Source organism: Enoplosus armatus, chromosome 5 (assembly GCF_043641665.1).
Source record: "Enoplosus armatus isolate fEnoArm2 chromosome 5, fEnoArm2.hap1, whole genome shotgun sequence".
NCBI classification, from domain to species: domain Eukaryota; kingdom Metazoa; phylum Chordata; class Actinopteri; order Centrarchiformes; family Enoplosidae; genus Enoplosus; species Enoplosus armatus.
In genome coordinates, this window is record NC_092184.1 from 27,319,279 (window position 1) to 27,338,150 (window position 18,872).

Sequence of the window (18,872 nt, forward strand, 5' to 3'; positions counted from 1 at the left end):
TACCATCATGCTGCCAGTGAAGCTAATAAGACCAGAGCTGTTAGAAACTTCCCTTTCCCTTTCCCTTCAGACAAATATTGTTAATAAGTATAACCCTCAATCAGCAACCTGTCAATCAAACAGCTAACAGTGTGAACAGGTGAACACGCACAGTCCTTCACCTGGAGAGTGGCGGGACGAGTCCAGGCTGAACACACTCAGACACGCTGCAGACAGACAGATAGACAGACAGGTAGATAGACAGGTAGATAGACAGGTGGTCAATCACAATATGGACAGGCCAGACCCCCAGAGACCAGGACAGATGAATGGACACAGACAGGACAGATGATCTTACAGCTACATACCCAAATATGTTGGAGATTGAGTCCAGCAGACCACCTGGAGGAGGCTGTGAGATTTTCTTACTGCATAAACAAAAACACAAATTTGGTCAGAAAATATCAAAGTGACTTCCGGTTGAGCTAGCTATGGAGTAAGACGTTGTTGTGGGAGCTCCCACTGACTTTGCCTCAAACAGTATTTTATTTGTGCCAGTTATTAGTTAAATTGTTGATTTTCATCTGTGTTTACTGGCCACTCGACTTTCCATTGTGGAGAGAGCTTAAAATGTTGAAGAAAAGCACGAAAGGACGACATGCTACTCAATCTCAACAGCGACCTTGCCCTCAGGGCGCACACCAGTCCCCGAGTGATTCTCCTCCCAGCTCTGAGTGCACCTTCGCCCCGGCACAAACACCTGTGGACCCCTCAACCCTGAAACTTGAGCTCCTCGCAAACTTGCGTAAAGACATAGCGGACATCTTTCAGACAGAACTACGTGCGGGTCTCTGTGACAATTTATCCACAATCAAACGTGAACTACAAGAAGCAGTAAAGATACAGCTTGCCAACGACAGAGCCTCAACACAAGCTGAATGGGGTTCGCTAAAAGGAACGGTGGTTGAAATTGAATGATCCCTATCAACTTGCACTGATGATATTGTTGCGATTCAAAACAAGATTGGTTACCTCACAGCTGAAATGACCAAACTGGAAAATAAAAGATCTATCACAACATCTTGGTGAACCATGGAATCCCTTCTGGATTGAACCTGATTGGTCGTGGGTTCATATACCAAGAAGACAATGACCCCAAGCAAACTGCAAAGCTGTGCAGAGACTACTTGACCAAGAAAAAGGAATCTGGAGTACTGGAACTGATGAACTGGCCAAGTCAAATCCAGACTTGAATCCTATTGAACAGATCTGGGATTTATTGAATTCAAAAATAGATTGCACAAAAGTTTCATCCAAAGCAAGTCTCTGGGAACAGCTAGAAACTATTTGGAGTTCAATAACACAAGAGACTGTTGAAAAGTACATAAAAACAATGCCAGCAAGAATGCAAGCTGTTATCAGGGCCAAAGGAGGTCATACAAAATATTAAGATTTTTGGTTAATATATGTGAATAAGGACTTTTTAGTTGTTCCAGTTTGTTATCTGCCTAATAAATAACAATACAATTTTTAGTTTTTGACAGATTTCTAAAATATTTGTGTTTTCTCGTTTTAATGACAGGTGGTCTAATTTGTTAAGTACTGTATATACATACATACATACATACGTACGTACGTACGTATATATATATATATATATATACACACACACACACACACACACACGTGTTTTTGTTGAAATAAAAAAGAATTATCAAAGAGAAAAAAAAGACAATTGTCCATGCTGACGTCTTCAAATATCTAAAACCCAAAGAGATTGAGTTTACCGAGATATTAAACGGAGAGAAATATAAACTCTCTGGAGAAACTGGAAACTGAACGGCTTGTGGTTCTAATTGACAAAATAATTATTTTTTAAGCTGCTCAGTCTCCACGCTGGGAGGACATTAGGTGGGTTTAATGAAAACAACGCTTCAAAGTCAATAAAAAGGAAATTGAAGGAATTTGAAAAAATATAATATTTACAGTTTCTGGATAAGTGATCAGAAAAATAGGAGAAGTCTTAGTGTCCAGTGTCTTCCAGTTTACCCAATAGTTTGACGCAGGACAGATTCTGGTCTAACCTGGGGGTTCTGCTGAGCAGTCTGTTAGGAGAGGTCTCTCCGCCCCCCTTCCCTCCATCCTCAGCCAGAACCTCGATGTCGTCATCCCTGAGGAAAAAAACACCAAGTCAGTACACTGACACTAATACAGCTGCTTCAATGTAGAAAAATCAGAAAATCTACTGACTGGTCAACAGGGAGAGGCTCTTTGGCAGCATCTGCCAGTTCCTTCTGCAGTTTGGCCTGTCTGCGTCTGAAACACAAACATCAGAGTCAGAGTGATAAACAGCAGAGGATCAGTCAGAGTGATAAACAGCAGAGGATCAGTCAGAGTGATAAGCAGCAGAGGATCAACAGCAGAGGATCAGTCAGAGTGATAAACAGCAGTGGATCAGTCAGAGTGATAAACAGCAGAGGATCAGTAGCAGAGGATCAGTCAGAGTGATAAACAGCAGAGGATCAGTCAGAGTGATAAGCAGCAGAGGATCAACAGCAGAGGATCAACAGCAGAGGATCAGTCAGAGTGATAAACAGCAGTGGATCAGAGTGATGAACAGCAGAGGATCAGTCAGAGTGACGAACAGCAGAGGATCAGTCAGACTGACGAACAGCAGAGGATCAGAGTAATAAACAGCAGAGGATCAGTCAGACTGACGAACAGCAGAGGATCAGAGTAATAAACAGCAGAGGATCAGTCAGAGTGATAAGCAGCAGAGGATCAACAGCAGAGGATCAGTCAGAGTGATAAACAGCAGTGGATCAGAGTGATGAACAGCAGAGGATCAGTCAGAGTGACGAACAGCAGAGAGATATACAGCAGAGGATCAGAGTGACGAACAGCAGAGGATCAGTCAGAGTGATAAACAGCAGTGGATCAGAGTGATGAACAGCAGAGGATCAGTCAGAGTGACGAACAGCAGAGGATCAGAGTAATAAACAGCAGAGGATCAGTCAGAGTGATAAGCAGCAGAGGATCAGTCAGAGTGATAAGCAGCAGAGGATCAACAGCAGAGGATCAGTCAGAGTGATAAACAGCAGTGGATCAGAGTGATGAACAGCAGAGGATCAGTCAGAGTGACGAACAGCAGAGAGATATACAGCAGAGGATCAGAGTGACGAACAGCAGAGGATCAGTCAGAGTACTGATCAGCAGAGGATCAGTCAGAGTGATAAACAGCACAGGATGAGAATGACGAACAGCAGAGGATCAGTCAGAGTAATGAACAGCAGAGGATCAGTCAGAGTGACGAACAGCAGAGGATCAGAGTAATAAACAGCAGAGGATCAGAGTGATAACAGGATAAAGGAAGAGGCATTTAAGAGTGGTAACAGAGCAGAGTTTAAGGAAGCCAAGTACAGGTTTAGCAAGGCGGTGAGGGAAGCTAAACGACTATACTCGGAGAGACTACAAAATCAGTTCTCCTCCAATGCTTCTGTGTGGAGGGGGCTCAGGCACATCACCAACTACAAGCCAAGAGCCCCCAACTCTGCCAACGACCAACGCCTCGCCAACAGCCTCAGCAACTTCTACTGTCGCTTTGAAAGATAATGGGACAGTCCTGACACCATCCCCCACCAGCTCCAGGCCAACAGCCCCAACCCCCTCATCACACCTGGGGCTGAACTCTCACACCTCAGCTGCCCCCCACAGTCCCCCCCCCCCCCCCCCCCATCCAACATCAACACTTCTGTCTGCCCTTGAAAGAGATGTGAACAGGCTCTTCAAGAGACAAAACCCCCGGAAAGCTGCTGGACCAGACTCCATCTCTCCATCCTGTCTATCAGCTGTCTCCAGTGTTCACAGACATCTTCAACACCTCACTGGAGACATGCCACGTGCCAGCCTGCTTCAAGGCCTCCACCATCATCCCCGTCCCCAAAAAACCAGGGCCCACAGGATTAAATGACTACAGACCCGTCACCCTGACCTCTGTGGTCATGAAATCATTTGAACGCCTGGTTTTGTCCCACCTCAAATCCATCACTGACCCTCTGCTGGACCCCCTGCAGTTCGCCTACAGAGCCAACAGGTCTGTAGACGACGCCGTCAACTTGGCCCTACACTTCATCCTCCAGCACCTGGACTCCGCAGGATCCTACGCCAGGATCCTGTTTGTGGACTTCAGCTCTGCCTTCAACATGATCGTCCCGGCTCTTCTTCAGGACAAGCTCTCCCAGCGTAACGTGCTTGACCCCACCGACAGGTGGATCACAGATTTCCTGTCTGACAGGAAGCAACACATGAAGTTGGGAAAACACGTCTCAGACTCGCGGATGATCAGCACCGGCTCCCCTCAAGGCTGCCTTCTTTCTCCTCTACTCTTCTCCCTGTACACCAACAGCTGCACCTCCAGTCACCAGTCCGTCAAGCTCCTGAAGTTCGCGGACGACACCACCCTCATCGGACTCATCTCTGGTGAGGATAAGTCTGCCTACAGGTGGGAGATTGACCATCTGGTGACATGCTGCAACAGCAACAACCTGGAGCTTAATGCTTCAAAGACAGTGGAGATGGTTGTAGACTTTAGGAAGAGTGCAGCCCCACCTGCCCCCATCACCCTGTGTGACTCTCGAGTGGACACTGTGGAGTCCTTCTGTTCGGGCTCCATCATCAGCCAGGACCTCTGGTGGGAGCTGAACATCAGCTCCCTCATGAAGAAAGCCCAACAGAGGATGTACTTCCTGAGGCAGCTGAAGAAGTTTAACCTGCCACAAACAATGCTGGTTCACTTCTACACTGCCATCATAGAGTCCAACCTCACCTCCTCCATCACTGTCTGGTACGCTGCTGCCTCCACCAAGAACAGGTGCAGACTGCAGCGTATCATCCACTCTGCAGAGAGGGTGATTGGCTGCAACCTCCCATCCCTTCAGGACTTGTACTCCTCCAGGACCCTGAGGAGAGCAGGGAAGATCGCTGCCGACCCCTCCCCACCCCGGTCACAATCTGTCTGACCCCCTCCCCTCTAGCTGCGGTCCATCAGGACCAAAACCTCCCACCACAAAAACAGTTTCTTCCCCTCTGCAGACGAACATGGCCAAAGACTTACAGTGACCCCCCCAACACACACACACAAACACAAGTTATACGTTATATTAACGTACACCGCCCCTGTCCCCCCTGCGTTACATTAACGCACCCACCCCCTACTGGACACTTTACTTTATGTTCGTACATTATTTATCTATTTACTTTTATATTTTTACATGTCAAGATTATATGTTAAAAAAAAAATCTAGCACCATCAGACCACGGCAAATTCCTTGTAATGTATGTTAATTGGCAATGAACAGTTTCTGATTCTGATAAACAGCAGAGGATCAGCAGAGGATCAGAGTGATAAACAGCAGAGGATCAGAGTGACGAACAGCAGAGGATCAGTCAGAGTGACAAACAGCAGAGGATCAGTCAGAGTGACAAACAGCAGAGGATCAGAGTGACGAACAGCAGAGGATCAGAGTGACAAACAGCAGAGGATCAGAGTGACAAACAGCAGAGGATCAGTCAGAGTGACAAACAGCAGAGGATCAGTCAGTGACAAAAAGCAGAGGATCAGTCAGAGTGACGAACAGCAGAGGATCAGTCAGAGTGACGAACAGCAGAGGATCAGTCGGAGTGATGAACAGCAGAGTCCTCTGCTGTTAATTACTGTGACCCTCCCTCCAGGTGTCTTGTTTACCTGCTGTCCTTCTCGTTCTCAGCATTGAGCTTGTTGGCCTCCTGAGCCTTCTCAGCCATCCAGCGGGACACCAGCTCCTGGTTGTCTTCTGTGGTTTTCCTCAGTTTCTCCTCCAGAGCAGAGAAGGTAATCTGCAGGGCATCATACTCGTCCTTCAGGGTCTGGTTTGCCCTCTCCAGGTCCTGCAGGGACATAGGAAGTCATGACTCCAGAAACATCTAAAACAGATTGGAAGTCATGTTGATGTTTTGTGTTTCCTGGCTTAATGCAGCTAATCACATTCCTTTTCACAGGCCAACTGTCTGACCAATCACAGGATAACAATATGTTAATGTTACTATGGTAAGAGGGTGTTTTGTGGGCTTTAAAATTTGATTTAAAATAGCAGATAAGTCAGATTGAGATCACTGTGTTAAGAAAGCAGATGAACCTGGTTGTGATAAATACAATGATCCTAAACTGTGTGCATGTGTGGTTCTAAAATAGAAACGATACAGAATAGCAAGTTAATCACTCACTCTACATTCACAATAAAACGATCTTATAACTGATAAAGAGAAATGACTGACGGAAACACAGTGGCCATCTGAATTCCTATATTAATAAATAAATTGATAAACTTAACGATAAACAGGCGTTTGCACTCATAAATACAAAACACTCCACAATGGCATGTACAGTATCTGCTCCTTATATTACACACATCAAGCCAAAGCCCCCATAAAATTATAAAAACACAGAAGAGACAGGAGTGGACTTTCCCTCAGTTGTACACTCTTTACACAGGAAACAGCTCAAAGTCGTTGAAAACAGATCTGAGCTGCCACTGAAGACCATCGTCACCTCCCAAACATGACTGGCTGCCAGCTGAGCTGAACTAATACTATTCACAACACCTAGGTTAGCATTAGCATTAGAGCAGAGCTGAGTCTCAATGTCCTAAAAAGGCCATCATACAAAAGATAAACCCACTTTAAGCTCTTTAGGCCTGAGAGAATGACATCAGACTAAAGAATGGTTTTAATAACCAATATTAATACCTGATTTCACCACCTTAAATTAATACGAGCTGTCTGTTCAGACTGTGAAGGTCTCAGGTTGAAAACTTGAGATCAGCTCCCTCCTCTTCCTCAGCCTGACACTCCATGCTGATTGGTTCTGTTGGATGTCAGTCATTATCACAATGAGCCAGTAGGATCTCTGTGCAGACTCACACTGTGATGTCACATCCTGTCTGTCAGCAGCTGCTGGGACCACCAGTGCACCACTAGAGCATGATGGGAGCAGAGAGCAAGGGCTGCTGGGAGCCAGAGGGCAGCAGGAGAGGATTATGGGTAATCAGACCTTTTACCGCTCATCACTGACCTTCATCATGTCTCTAAAGGCTGAACTGTTAGACTTGTATAGTATTACTGGTGGTGAGGAGCTAACCCATCAGTTCAACTTCCTGTGTGTGATGAACATTACAGCCTCGGGGGGGGGGCACAAGTCCCAGTCTGGTCATAATGTGAACCCAACCATGTGTCTCCTTTCATGGACCAGCACATTTGAACCCATCTGGTCCAGGTGATGCCTTTTAGCTGGTTTCCTACCTGCAGGTAGCTCCTCAGGTCCCGACAGTCTCCCTCCAGGTTGGCAATCTGCTGCTGGTACTCCAACATCCTGAAAACACAAACATCAATATACACGATTTATGTCCCTGTGTTTGATCCTGCCATACACACAGATCTGAGATCAGGGGTGTTTGTGTGTGTTTATAGATACTGACTTGGCCTCGTTGCTCTGGATCTCTTTGTCCTTCTGTTGAATCTGGTTGTTCAGCTCGATCACACTCTGAGCCAGCTGCAGGAAAAACAAACAACTATTGAGATTCACATGTCTCCAGGACTTTCCAGGACTGTGAACCATCACTTCAATGATCTGGAACTTTTTCACCACCTTTCCCCAAGTTAGAAAACACAAAGATGTGTAGGTGATGTTGATCGGTCAGATTTTAGTTTCAACACAAACAGAAAATAGAATAATTGTTTCCAAAAATATCTATATTTATATATATCGAGAAAAACATGAAACATGAAATTCTTGTGATTCGTGTGATCTTAGACAAAGGCAAGTTACTCCAAGCAACAGAATTAATCCATGAATGTGAAGCAGATAGGCAGCAGAAAATGGACAGATGAATTAACCAATCACAAATGATTAATTCATTGAAGTTCTCTAAAAGCTTGACTAGTCCATTGTGAACTGATGAGCTACTGACACAAACTGTTTAGAATTAATGTTATTGTTTACGGCAGGAAAGAAAAAAAACTTTCAGACTTTATAAATAACATTTAAGACTTTATTAGCTTCTACAGGGGGGAAGAGAATTCAGTGCTTTGAAAGACGTTTAAAGATACTCTAAATATTTCATTGGTCAATATCTGAGAAGAGTGAGATCACTCTCAGGAGGTCACAGATGCCCTCAGTTTCTAGAGGAAACGCCACTTGAAATCTGCTCTCAGTTTAGTAACACTGAAAGTGTTTTCCAGAAATGTCCGATTTGCTCAGTTGATTGCATGAGATCCTGTGGTATAAAGCTGTCGGTGTTACCATGGCAACAACCAACACAAGTCTGGATACACAGGGGAGATAATAAAAGAACCAACTAGAAGAGAAACGCATGAACTCACAGAAAATATTTTCCAACAACATTGAAAATCATTCATATTAACAACTGCTTCCTGTGTGTAGTGCAGGTGACCGACCTCCCCTCGTTTCTTGTGCAGCTCCGTCAGCTCCTCCTGGTGTTTGATTCTCATTTGAGCCATCTCCTGCTGCAGGGCGTCACTGCGACTTGAGTCTGCACCCGAACTGAAACACAAGACCAGGAAACGTCAGGGGACACATGTTATAAAAGTTTGTCCAGCTGTAAACCATCAGACACGTACTGACTGAGGACTCACCTGGCCTCATGTCCCCTCTGGATGTCATACTTGTCAGTCTGGTACCTCTCTGACAGAACAGCCTGCAGATCTGACTTCTCCAGCAGACGGTTATCTGAAACACAGCGAGAGAGCTCATTAAACGGTCTGCACCAAGACTGGTCCGCTCTGAGACCGATCAGCACCAAGATCGTCCGGTCTGCACAGAGAGGTCACAGAGCAGCTGCTGCTGAACTACTGTTCTGGTTTCTAACAGTGTTAAAGCAGGAAGACTGTGGAGTATCCAGGTTATGGATCAGTTTGACCAACATCACCAACCAGACTACCAGCTGATCTTTACACACTCAAGGATCTCACAGGAGCACGACATGGCAGCTGTCCAGCTTTCAAACTTCAGCTTAAACTTTTCAAATTTTAGTAAAACATTTCTAATCATAACTTCTGTTTTATGCTTTGAGGTTTTAAGGCCAGTTTTTACTTCAAAGAAGAAGAAATATCCCTTTCTGTCCAAATCGTTCTTTAGTTTCTTCTTGCTGCTGTCGTGCTTGCCCATGGTGGAAACTGTTGTGTCTCTGTAATAATTTTATAAAGAGCTGGTCTAGACCTGGAAAGTGTCATAAGATAGCTTTTGTTGTGATTTGGTGCTATATCAATAAAACTGAATTGAACTAAAGATCCTCAGAAACTTAAAGTCCTGTTTGTGCTCACATCAGAAGAACTGTGAAAATTAGTCAAATGAAATCACTTATTCCCGCACATACACAGACCTTTGTTTTCAACTTGAATAAACATCTACATATTTACCAGTAATTTGACTGGTTTCCAGTGTCCAGTATTTCTAAACAGTGAAAATGTCAGTATATAATCCATCATGACATTGTGGCAATGAGGACTCACACTGGTGGACAATCTCCTCAAAGGCCTGTCTCTGCACTCGGTCTCTGAGCTTCAGCTGTTCTGAGATGTGTCTCTTCCATGTACACTCCACCCGCCGCTCCGCCATGACCACCTGACACACACACACACACAAAATAAAGACACATCAGAATACAAACTCACATCATCATCAGAGGACAGTTCCCCTCACGTGCCAATAACACAAAAAACTGAAACTGTTCCTAATATTTTGTCCACCCATTCTTTATCAATGAGGGTGGCCAAAATATTAGAAACCCCTCTGAGTGTGACAATAATGCCATGGCTCATAAACACCCTATCTTATCCCTTGATAACGGAGCAGCTACGAGTGATACGCAAACAGCCAATCATTGAACAGGTGTTGTTCGCTGCATCATTGACGTGTGACACAACAGAAAAAGGCGGAGACAAGACGAGTGCAGACAGGAGGATGTTCCTCATGTTCCTCACAGAAATCTGCTGCTTCCTGTTTTTATGGGGCCCTAAACTGTGGAACATCCTCTCTGTGGAACTTAGAACTGCAAACTCACCTGGTATGTATAAAAGAAATTAAAGCACTACCTGCTATTTTATAGGATGAACCACTGACAGAAATCACTTTATTTCTTTTTCGTTTTATTTTAAATCGGGGTAATCCAACTGGTTCCATTTTAATATTCGTTGTTTATATCATTTCTTCCAGTTGGTTTTATTGATATTGTTTTCAATGGTTTACTTATTATATTATTGTTTATTTTCATTTTCGGCCCCACAAATAAAGGCGTAGTTATTATCATTATTATTTTATGCTTCTATTGGAAAGCAACAGTGGAGAGATGACAGGGGAAGGGAGATAGTCAACAGCTGGACATTGAGGTTCATAGCGGCACCTTAACCCACTAGACCACCAGCCTGTCCCAGAAACAAGAGATTAAACAGGCATCAGCTGGAGAACTGTTACAGTTGTATAATTTCCCCCCAGGGATCAATAAAGTATTTCTGATCGGTTGATACTGATATTTGATGCTGCGCAGATGTTTTAATCACGTCTTCATTTCAATAGCGGTTACCAGCTGAGCCTCTATAGTGTTTAGGGGCACAGATTTTAACAACTGTAAAGAAAAATTTCTGAATCCATTTGTGCTGAAATTATTTGACAATTAATTGATTAGTCGATCAACAGAAAATGAATAGCTAACTATTTTGATAATCGACTAATCGTTCCGCCATCCTTCCTGAGTTTTTCCACTGAGGATTTTCTCTGTTTTACATCAGCCAACTTGTGTTTCCTCTAGGATGGAGTTGTAGCAGCAGAGGTGAAGCGAGAAAATGTTTTTTTATGTGGACGGGCAGAATAAAATGTGTGCGCTCTCAAAGCGCCCTGCCGGGAGGTTTCTGTGTCTACCAGCACCTGAGGGGCTCTTGATGACTAAGTACGTACAGGATACTGGAACATCAATTCTCTTCTTTTGATCAGCCAGTCTCTTAAACTCATCTGAAAATTCAAACATGTGACATTTGACAAGCTATCAGTTTATGTGTGAGACATACAGTGCATCCGGAAAGTATTCACGGCGCTTCACTTTTTCCACATTTTGTTATGTTACACCCTTATTCCAAAATGGATTAAATTAATTTTTTTCCTCAACATTCTACACACAACACCCCATAATGACAATGTGAAAAAAGTTTTTTTTGAAATTTTTGCAAATTTATTAAAAATAAAAAACTAAGAAATCACATGTACATAAGTATTCACAGCCTTTGCCATGAAGCTCAAAATTGAGCTCAGGTGCATCCTGTTTCCACTGATCATCCTTGAGATGTTTCTGCAGCTTAATTGGAGTCCACCTGTGGTAAATTCAGTTGATTGGACATGATTTGGAAAGGCACACACCTGTCTATATAAGGTCACACAGTTGACAGTGCATGTCAGAGCACAAACCAAGCATGAAGTCAAAGGAATTGTCTGTAGACCTCTGAGACAGGATTGTCTCGAGGCACAAATCTGGGGAAGGTTACAGAAAAATTTCTGCTGCTTTGAAGGTCCCAATGAGCACAGTGGCCTCCATCATCCGTAAGTGGAAGAAGTTCGGAACCACCAGGACTCTTCCTAGAGCTGGCCGGCCATCTAAACTGAGTAATCGGGGGAGAAGGGCCTTAGTCAGGGAGGTGACCAAGAACCCGATGGTCACTCTGTCAGAGCTCCAGAGTTCCTCTGTGGAGAGAGGAGAACCTTCCAGAAGGACAACCGTCTCTGCAGCAATCCACCAATCAGGCCTGTATGGTAGAGTGGCCAGACGGAAGCCACTCCTTAGTAAAAGGCACATAGCAGCCCGCCTGGAGTTTGCCAAAAGGCACCTGAAGGACTCTCAGACCATGAGAAACAAAATTCTCTGGTCTGATGAGACAAAGATTGAACTCTTTGGTGTGAATGCCAGGCGTCACGTTTGGAGGAAACCAGGCACCGCTCATCACCAGGCCAATACCATCCCTACAGTGAAGCATGGTGGTGGCAGCATCATGCTGTGGGGATGTTTTTCAGCGGCAGGAACTGGGAGACTAGTCAGGATAGAGGGAAAGATGAATGCAGCAAAGTACAGAGACATCCTGGATGAAAACCTGCTCCAGAGCGCTCTTGACCTCAGACTGGGGCGACGGTTTATCTTTCAGCAGGACAACGACCCTAAGCACACAGCCAAGATATCAAAGGAGTGGCTTCAGGACAACTCTGTGAATGTCCTTGAGTGGCCCAGCCAGAGCCCAGACTTGAATCCGATTGAACATCTCTGGAGAGATCTGAAAATGGCTGTGCACCGACGCTTCCCATCCAACCTGATGGAGCTTGAGAGGTGCTGCAAAGAGGAATGGGTGAAACTGCCCAAAGATAGGTGTGCCAAGCTTGTGGCATCATATTCAAAAAGACTTGAGGCTGTAATTGCTGCCAAAGGTGCATCAACAAAGTATTGAGCAAAGGCTGTGAATACTTATGTACATGTGATTTCTCAGGTTTTTTATTTTTAATAAATTTGCAAAAATCTCAAAAACTTTTTTCACGTTGTCATTATGGGGTGTTGTGTGTAGAATTTTGAGGAAAAAAATGAATTTAATCCATTTTGGTATAAGGCTGCAACATAACAAAATGTGGAAAAAGTGAAGCGCTGTGAATACTTTCCGGATGCACTGTATCACCCACTGGCTGTTAGCTAGTGGCTAGCTATCTGTCATTCATTCTTCCAGTTATTCATTACCTGTCCTTTTTTCAAGAAGTAACTTGCATTACCACAATATCATGAAACAGTATTCATTTACTGTAATGTGATGACAGTTATGAGGTTTGTTTAAGGTAGTCCTGTCCAGACAATATGTGACATTAATATCTCCGTGAGGGAATCTGTTAGGTGTTTTTGAGATTGACAGCTTCTCACGTCACGGTGGCCCTCTGCATAGTAAGGCCTGCCTCCAGGGAGAAGACAACAGTTGCATGTAGAACACCTGCTATCTTCTGCTAGAATCAAGATGGATCTTCCAGATGTTTATTTCACAGATGTGTGCTTTCTTGAGTACTCGTTACTGTGCGATACTCATTGACAAAAGACCCAACAGTAATGTACAGATTTATATCGTACAGGAACAGTTTGTCACATTTTATATCTAAAGAACCTACAACTACAGGTTTGAAGATCAATAATCAAATATCAATATCGAGTAGTGCGCATGTGCCGACAGTGCATGCAGCCTGTTAGTCGCTCCTGTTTGTTTTCCTATTTTTCTTATTTTCTGCTTTATTTTTATCATAACTCCGTATTTTCTTTTTAACTACCGACTTTTGAATTTGCGCCCTCTCCAAACATGCTGGTGGAGAGTTCTGGTACTTTTTTTTTACTCTGGAATTACTTTCACTCAGACATAGTCGTGCAGCAACTTCTGGGCCGCATTGTTTACTCCAGAGATCAGCTGATCACTCTGAAGCCAGTCGGCTTGGAGATCAGAACATCGGAGATCCCCACTGAAATCTGGAGAAAAACACACAGAGGATACAGAGGAGGAACGAAGTGACGAGGGAAGAGAGGTGGGTCGAGACAGCAGAGGCTTATGGAGAAGAGGAGATATATGTCGTGTCTCCCCACTCTCATCATGGGCAATGTGAGATCGCTGGCAAACAAGATGGATGAGGTAACGGTGCTGGCCAGGAGTCAGAGGGAGTACCGGGAGTGTAGTTTAATGTGCTTTACGGAGACATGGCTGCACCAGGACATTCCTGATGACAACTTCTCCATCGACGGCTTTCAGACCGTCCGGGCCGACAGGGATTGCACCGGGAGCGGTAAGCGTAAAGGAGGGGGGCTTGCCAACAGGTGGTGCAATCCTTCCCACATTACCATCAAGGATCATGTCTGTTGCCCGGACAACTGTTGGCGGTTAGACTCAGATCGTACTTTTCACCCAGGGAGTTCTCACGTCTGCCAACCCGACGTCGGCGTGTAACGTCATTCACTCCACCATGGCCCGTCTACAGACTCAACACCCGAATGCATTCATTGCTATCTCGGGTGACTTCAACCACGTCACCATGGCTAAAACACTTCCCACCTTCACTCAGTATCTGAGCTGTTCGACTAGAGAGGAGAGGACCCTGGACTTGCTGTATGCTAACGTAAAGGATGCATACAGCTCCTCTCCCCTCCCCCCTCTGGGAAGGTCAGACCACAACCTAGTGCTCCTCAACCCCTGTTATGTGCCTCTGGTGAAGAGCCAGCCTGCAACCATAAGGACAGTGAGGAGATGGTCGGAGGAGGCTTATGAGACACTTTGTGCTACTTTCTACTCTTGAATGGGAGCACCGGTACTGTATAATTTCCCCCTGGGGATCAATAAAGTATTTCTGATTGTGATTCTGAATAACGTTGCCAGTTAACTCAGGTGACTAACAACTCACCTGTAAAGCTGGTGACGTAGAGCTTTAATGCAGCCACCAGCAGCAAAGAGACGCATTTAAAACTCTGCCCGTCATCTTAAAACAAGCAAAATAACGAAATAGAAATGAGAAAACTAGAATTGTTTAGCAGGTATTAGCTTCTCTCTGTTAGCATGTGTCGCTAAAGGGAACCGACACAAAAACACAAACATGAAGACACCCAGGCTAAAAGGTTAATCAGATACGGTCATTTATGATTAAAAGCTGTCAAAATTATGGCAGTTAGAAGCTAAACAACATGCCTGCGCCTTTATGTCTGTGTTACGGTTACTGTGCGGTGTTAACGGACCGTTTCAGACTGAAGGTCCCGGGACACAAACACCCGTGACTCGACATGTTAGCGTGCTAATTTAGCCGCTAGCTGCAGACATTCGCAGCGCCTTAAAATGGATGAAAATGAAAACTTACACCATTTAACTGAGTCCGGGACTGTGGCTCGCTGCTCTAACGACTCTTCGTTAACCTCCGTGCTGTTGTTTCAGGGTTTTCGGCGTTAAACGGTCCAGTTTCTCTTCTTAACCGACATCAGCTTCTTCAACTGCCTCGCTCCAATTTAGCTTCATTTCGGCTCCATCGACACACTTCCGGGATGGTCGCACGAAAATGACGTCGAATTTAAACAGGAGCCCGTGATTTGTTTTTCTTTTCGGAAAAACATGTATGTTTGTATGTATTTATATAGAACTAAAGCATAATAGAAGTAACCTCAGGGCACTTTTCATAGAGCAGGTCTAGGCTGTCCTATTATTTACAGAGACACAGCAGTTCCCACCATGAGCAATCACTTGGCGACAACAGCAAGAAGAAACTCCCTGTAAGAGGCAGAGACATCGAGCAGAACCAGGCTCTGGGTGGGCGGGCCTCAAATAGAAACGCCAAAGACACTAACAACACTTACAAATGGTTTGACAATGAATATAAAACCCCCAGAAAGCAATTAAGGAGCCTATCAAGCCAAAAACACAGAGAGCCAGACAACCAGAACTCATGTCTTCACTGAAGCAGTAGTATAAGAATACAGTAAGGATTAAAAGGGACCGGCATGTTAGAAACCAGCTACATGATACTGAAGAATCCTTAAAAACAAACCACGTCTGGGAAAATTGGAACACTAAACAAACAAAAACAGGAGGACCTACAAATGTCTGGGTAAACTACTTCTCCAGTCTCTTTGGCCCAATAGAGAAGACTAAACAGCACAAACCCATACAAGATAAACTACAAAGTTTAGAGTCAACCATAAAAGACTATCAGAAACCAAGAAGGCTTGTGGTGTTGACGGCATGCTAAATGAAATAAAATTCACAGACCTCAAATTCCAATTGGCTCTCTATAACTCTTTAACATCGTTCCTCAGCTCTGGGACCTTCACCGACATCTGGAACCAAGGACTGATAACGCTCTCTGTAAATAAGTGGAGACAGATTCGACCCCAATAACTACAGAGGGATCTGTGTCAACAGCAACCTGGAAACATCCTCTGCATGATCATAAACCACAGACCACTACAACTACTTACTGAAAATGAGCACATCCCAAACTGGCTTTTTACCAAATGATCTTACCACAGACCACATCTTCACCCTCAGCTCCAACTGACAACCAAATAAACAAAAACACATTATTCTCCTGCTGTGTTAACTTCAGGGTCTGCTGTATAAACTGTTGGTTAAAGTGGTGTCGGGGGGGAAACCTAGGACCGTATTAACTCAATGTACAAAACAACAAGTGTGCTGTCAATATCTTATTTGTCATTTCCTTGCTCCTTGATCCTCGCTTGAACCGGAAGTCGTTTAGGTCCGCCATCTTGCCGGCGATCCCAAAGCTCTTAATTCTGCAACAAGGAGCAAGGAGGGATCTCTGAGGAGCAATGAGCGAGGATACACGAGACCAGCCTTCCCGGAAGACTTTCAGTTTAAATACTCCTCCCCTTATCTGACACATCAGAACGAGATGGCAGAGAAACACTTTTCTTCTCTGCAGTGAATCTCTAATTCAGACATGCCTACATGAAGGACTCCACAGAGAAGTTATATTTAATGCAAGAAGATGGGGATCCTAAATGTTGTCATGTTTCAATTAAGTTTATTTCATCTGTCATAAATCTCACTAACAGCAGCATGTGTGTATTGTAACATATTTGATCATCTATTGTACAGCACTCCATTATTTATCCGACCTCATGTGTTAGAAACTGTTTTGTTGCATCCAGTTGTTAAATTGAGCCGGGGCTGTCCGGGGCTCAGCCCGTCTTCAACAATGTATATATTTGCAATGCATCTGGAGTTCTATGTGCTGTTACACATGGCGCAGTGTTGGGCATGGAGCCTTTATTGTTTCATCTGGTGAAGTCGGTGTGTGTTTGTGTTTGTTGTACCTGATGGACCCAGTGAGGGTTTATATAGACTATATGCTGCTTCGCCCCTGATTACGACAGCAATAACATTACGAGCATTCACCTGGCTGCCACATAATGGTTACAACAGATGCTGGCAGATCCAGCTGTGACGGTGCTGGCGTCATTAGAAATGCTGGCACCAGCACAGCTGGCAGCGTCAAGACTTTACAAAATGGGACAAACTCCAAATTGAGACTCTGCATGCAGAATTCTGCAAAACTCCAAATAATGCATGCAGAGCAGAACCAGGACGATACCCACTCATTATAAAACCTCAAGAGTATTTGAATTTTATAATCACCTAAAGAAAGTGACTGACATGCTCCATAACAAAGCCCTCACCTACAGAGAGACCCCAGAGAGAAGCCCCCTCAACCAGCTGGTTCTGAAACTCTGACAGAAATCCTGTTTGTTATGGTAAGAACATGGAGTGGACCCAAGAAGAACACACAACTCTGATGAAAGTTTAAACAGTTTATTGAAGTAACCAGAGTCTTTGAGGGAGAGGTGGCTAGGCAGGAGTGGCAGTGGCAGACAAGCGGGTAGACTGTGGCTGGTGATCCAGTGGCTCAGAGGAATGGAGTGGAGGAGCAGGACTGATGGTGGAGAGTAAGCAGGCAGGTAGCAACCGGTGATCACAGTGAGTGATGAGACAGCCTATCAGCCCCGACTTGGAGTTGAGGATGCCATAATCGACCTGCTCAACCACATCTACACCCACCTGGATAAGCCGGCGAGCAATGTGAGAGTCATGTTTTTTTACTTCTCCAGTGCATTCAACACCATCCGCCCGGCACTATTGGGTGAGAAGCTGACGGAGATGCAGGTGGATGCCCCCTTCGTGTCCTGCATTGTCAACTACCTGACTGGCAGACCACAGTATGTGCGCTTACAACACTGTGTGTCAGACAGAGTGGTCAGCAACACCAGGGCCCCCTAGGGGACTGTCCTCTCTCCCTTCCTCTTCACCATCTACACCACGGACTTCAGCTACTGCACAGAGACCTGCCATCTTCAGAAGGTTTCTGATGACTCAGCAATAGTTGGATGTATCAGTAACACTAATGCCCTCTGTAGGAAGGGCCAGAGCTGTCTCTATTTTCTGAGGCGGCTGAGGTTTTGGGTGGGTAACTACTCTAATGGAAGCGCAGAGAAGCGTGTTGGACTGCGACTCTGCCTCCTGGTCTGGACTCTGGGTAGTCGCGGTTTTTGGTTCACTAATAAAGTCGGTCAGATTTCTAGATATGAGAGCCGCTCCATCCAAAGTGGGATGAATGCCGTCTCTCCTCATCAGATCAGGTCTCCTCCAAAAAGTTTGCTAGTTATGATGACATACCGCTAAACATGACATCACTGGTTAGATTAGGCAGGGGCCCAAAGAAAACTACGGAGTCCGACATTGTCTTTGCATATGTACACACCGTCTCAACAAATAGAGCTGCCAATTATCGATTTGGTTTCTCAGCTGGTGTGTCGTGGAGTGGGGAGAAACTGTTAGAAACGTGAATTGATTGGTGGGGAACTTGGGCTTCTGTTTGTGTGGAACTGTACTTCCAACTGTACTTCACTAAGCCTCGCCTCCAACACGGTAAATAAACTACATTTATTACATGTACCATTATCACTAAGGGAGGCAGCAGAATAGCTAAACATTTGACACACAGAGCAAGAGAGAGCAGGAGAGAGAGAAGCCATCACTAACCCTAAGCAGCCGACTCAACTTACGTCTGATTGGCTAGCGGGTGCTGCTTGTCTTATCACGCCTATCAACAACCAGTTATGGTGGCGCACAGATGAAAAACATGGAGTCAGAGCAGGAATTGGAGAATGAAATTGGAAACGAGGACACAAGAGAATTTGAAAAGAAAAAGAAATGGAAGAAGAGTAATTGTTCAAGCGATTCCAGTCAAACAATGAGGAAAGAGGATAACACAGATAAAACCCTGAAGATTC

At 44.7% G+C, this 18,872-nt stretch overlaps 1 protein-coding gene and 1 non-coding gene across 4 annotated transcripts in view; both read right to left on the reverse strand.

Moving 5' to 3' along the window:
• The window catches only part of atg16l1 (ATG16 autophagy related 16-like 1 (S. cerevisiae)), a 33,822-nt gene extending 18,745 nt beyond the window's left edge, over nucleotides 1–15,077 (reverse strand). For 2 of the 3 annotated variants that reach the window (XM_070906623.1, XM_070906622.1), the window contains exons 1-10: nucleotides 14,930–15,077; nucleotides 9,544–9,655; nucleotides 8,668–8,761; nucleotides 8,470–8,575; nucleotides 7,491–7,564; nucleotides 7,315–7,384; nucleotides 5,723–5,904; nucleotides 2,230–2,295; nucleotides 2,064–2,150; nucleotides 348–407 (exon numbers count right to left, since the gene is read on the reverse strand). In XM_070906623.1, coding sequence (XP_070762724.1) covers nucleotides 348–407; nucleotides 2,064–2,150; nucleotides 2,230–2,295; nucleotides 5,723–5,904; nucleotides 7,315–7,384; nucleotides 7,491–7,564; nucleotides 8,470–8,575; nucleotides 8,668–8,761; nucleotides 9,544–9,649 — 845 coding nt within the window. In that variant the 5' untranslated portion in view covers nucleotides 9,650–9,655; nucleotides 14,930–15,077. Of the gene's footprint in view, nucleotides 1–161; nucleotides 207–347; nucleotides 408–2,063; nucleotides 2,151–2,229; nucleotides 2,296–5,722; nucleotides 5,905–7,314; nucleotides 7,385–7,490; nucleotides 7,565–8,469; nucleotides 8,576–8,667; nucleotides 8,762–9,543; nucleotides 9,656–14,929 lie in introns of all 3 variants that reach the window. The other variant, XM_070906621.1, reaches the window with a different exon arrangement.
• On the reverse strand, nucleotides 6,812–7,088 carry LOC139285953 (small Cajal body-specific RNA 6). The gene has a single exon (XR_011597373.1). It is a non-coding gene; the product is annotated as a small Cajal body-specific RNA 6 (non-coding RNA).
• Nucleotides 15,078–18,872: the final 3,795 nt, after the last annotated feature.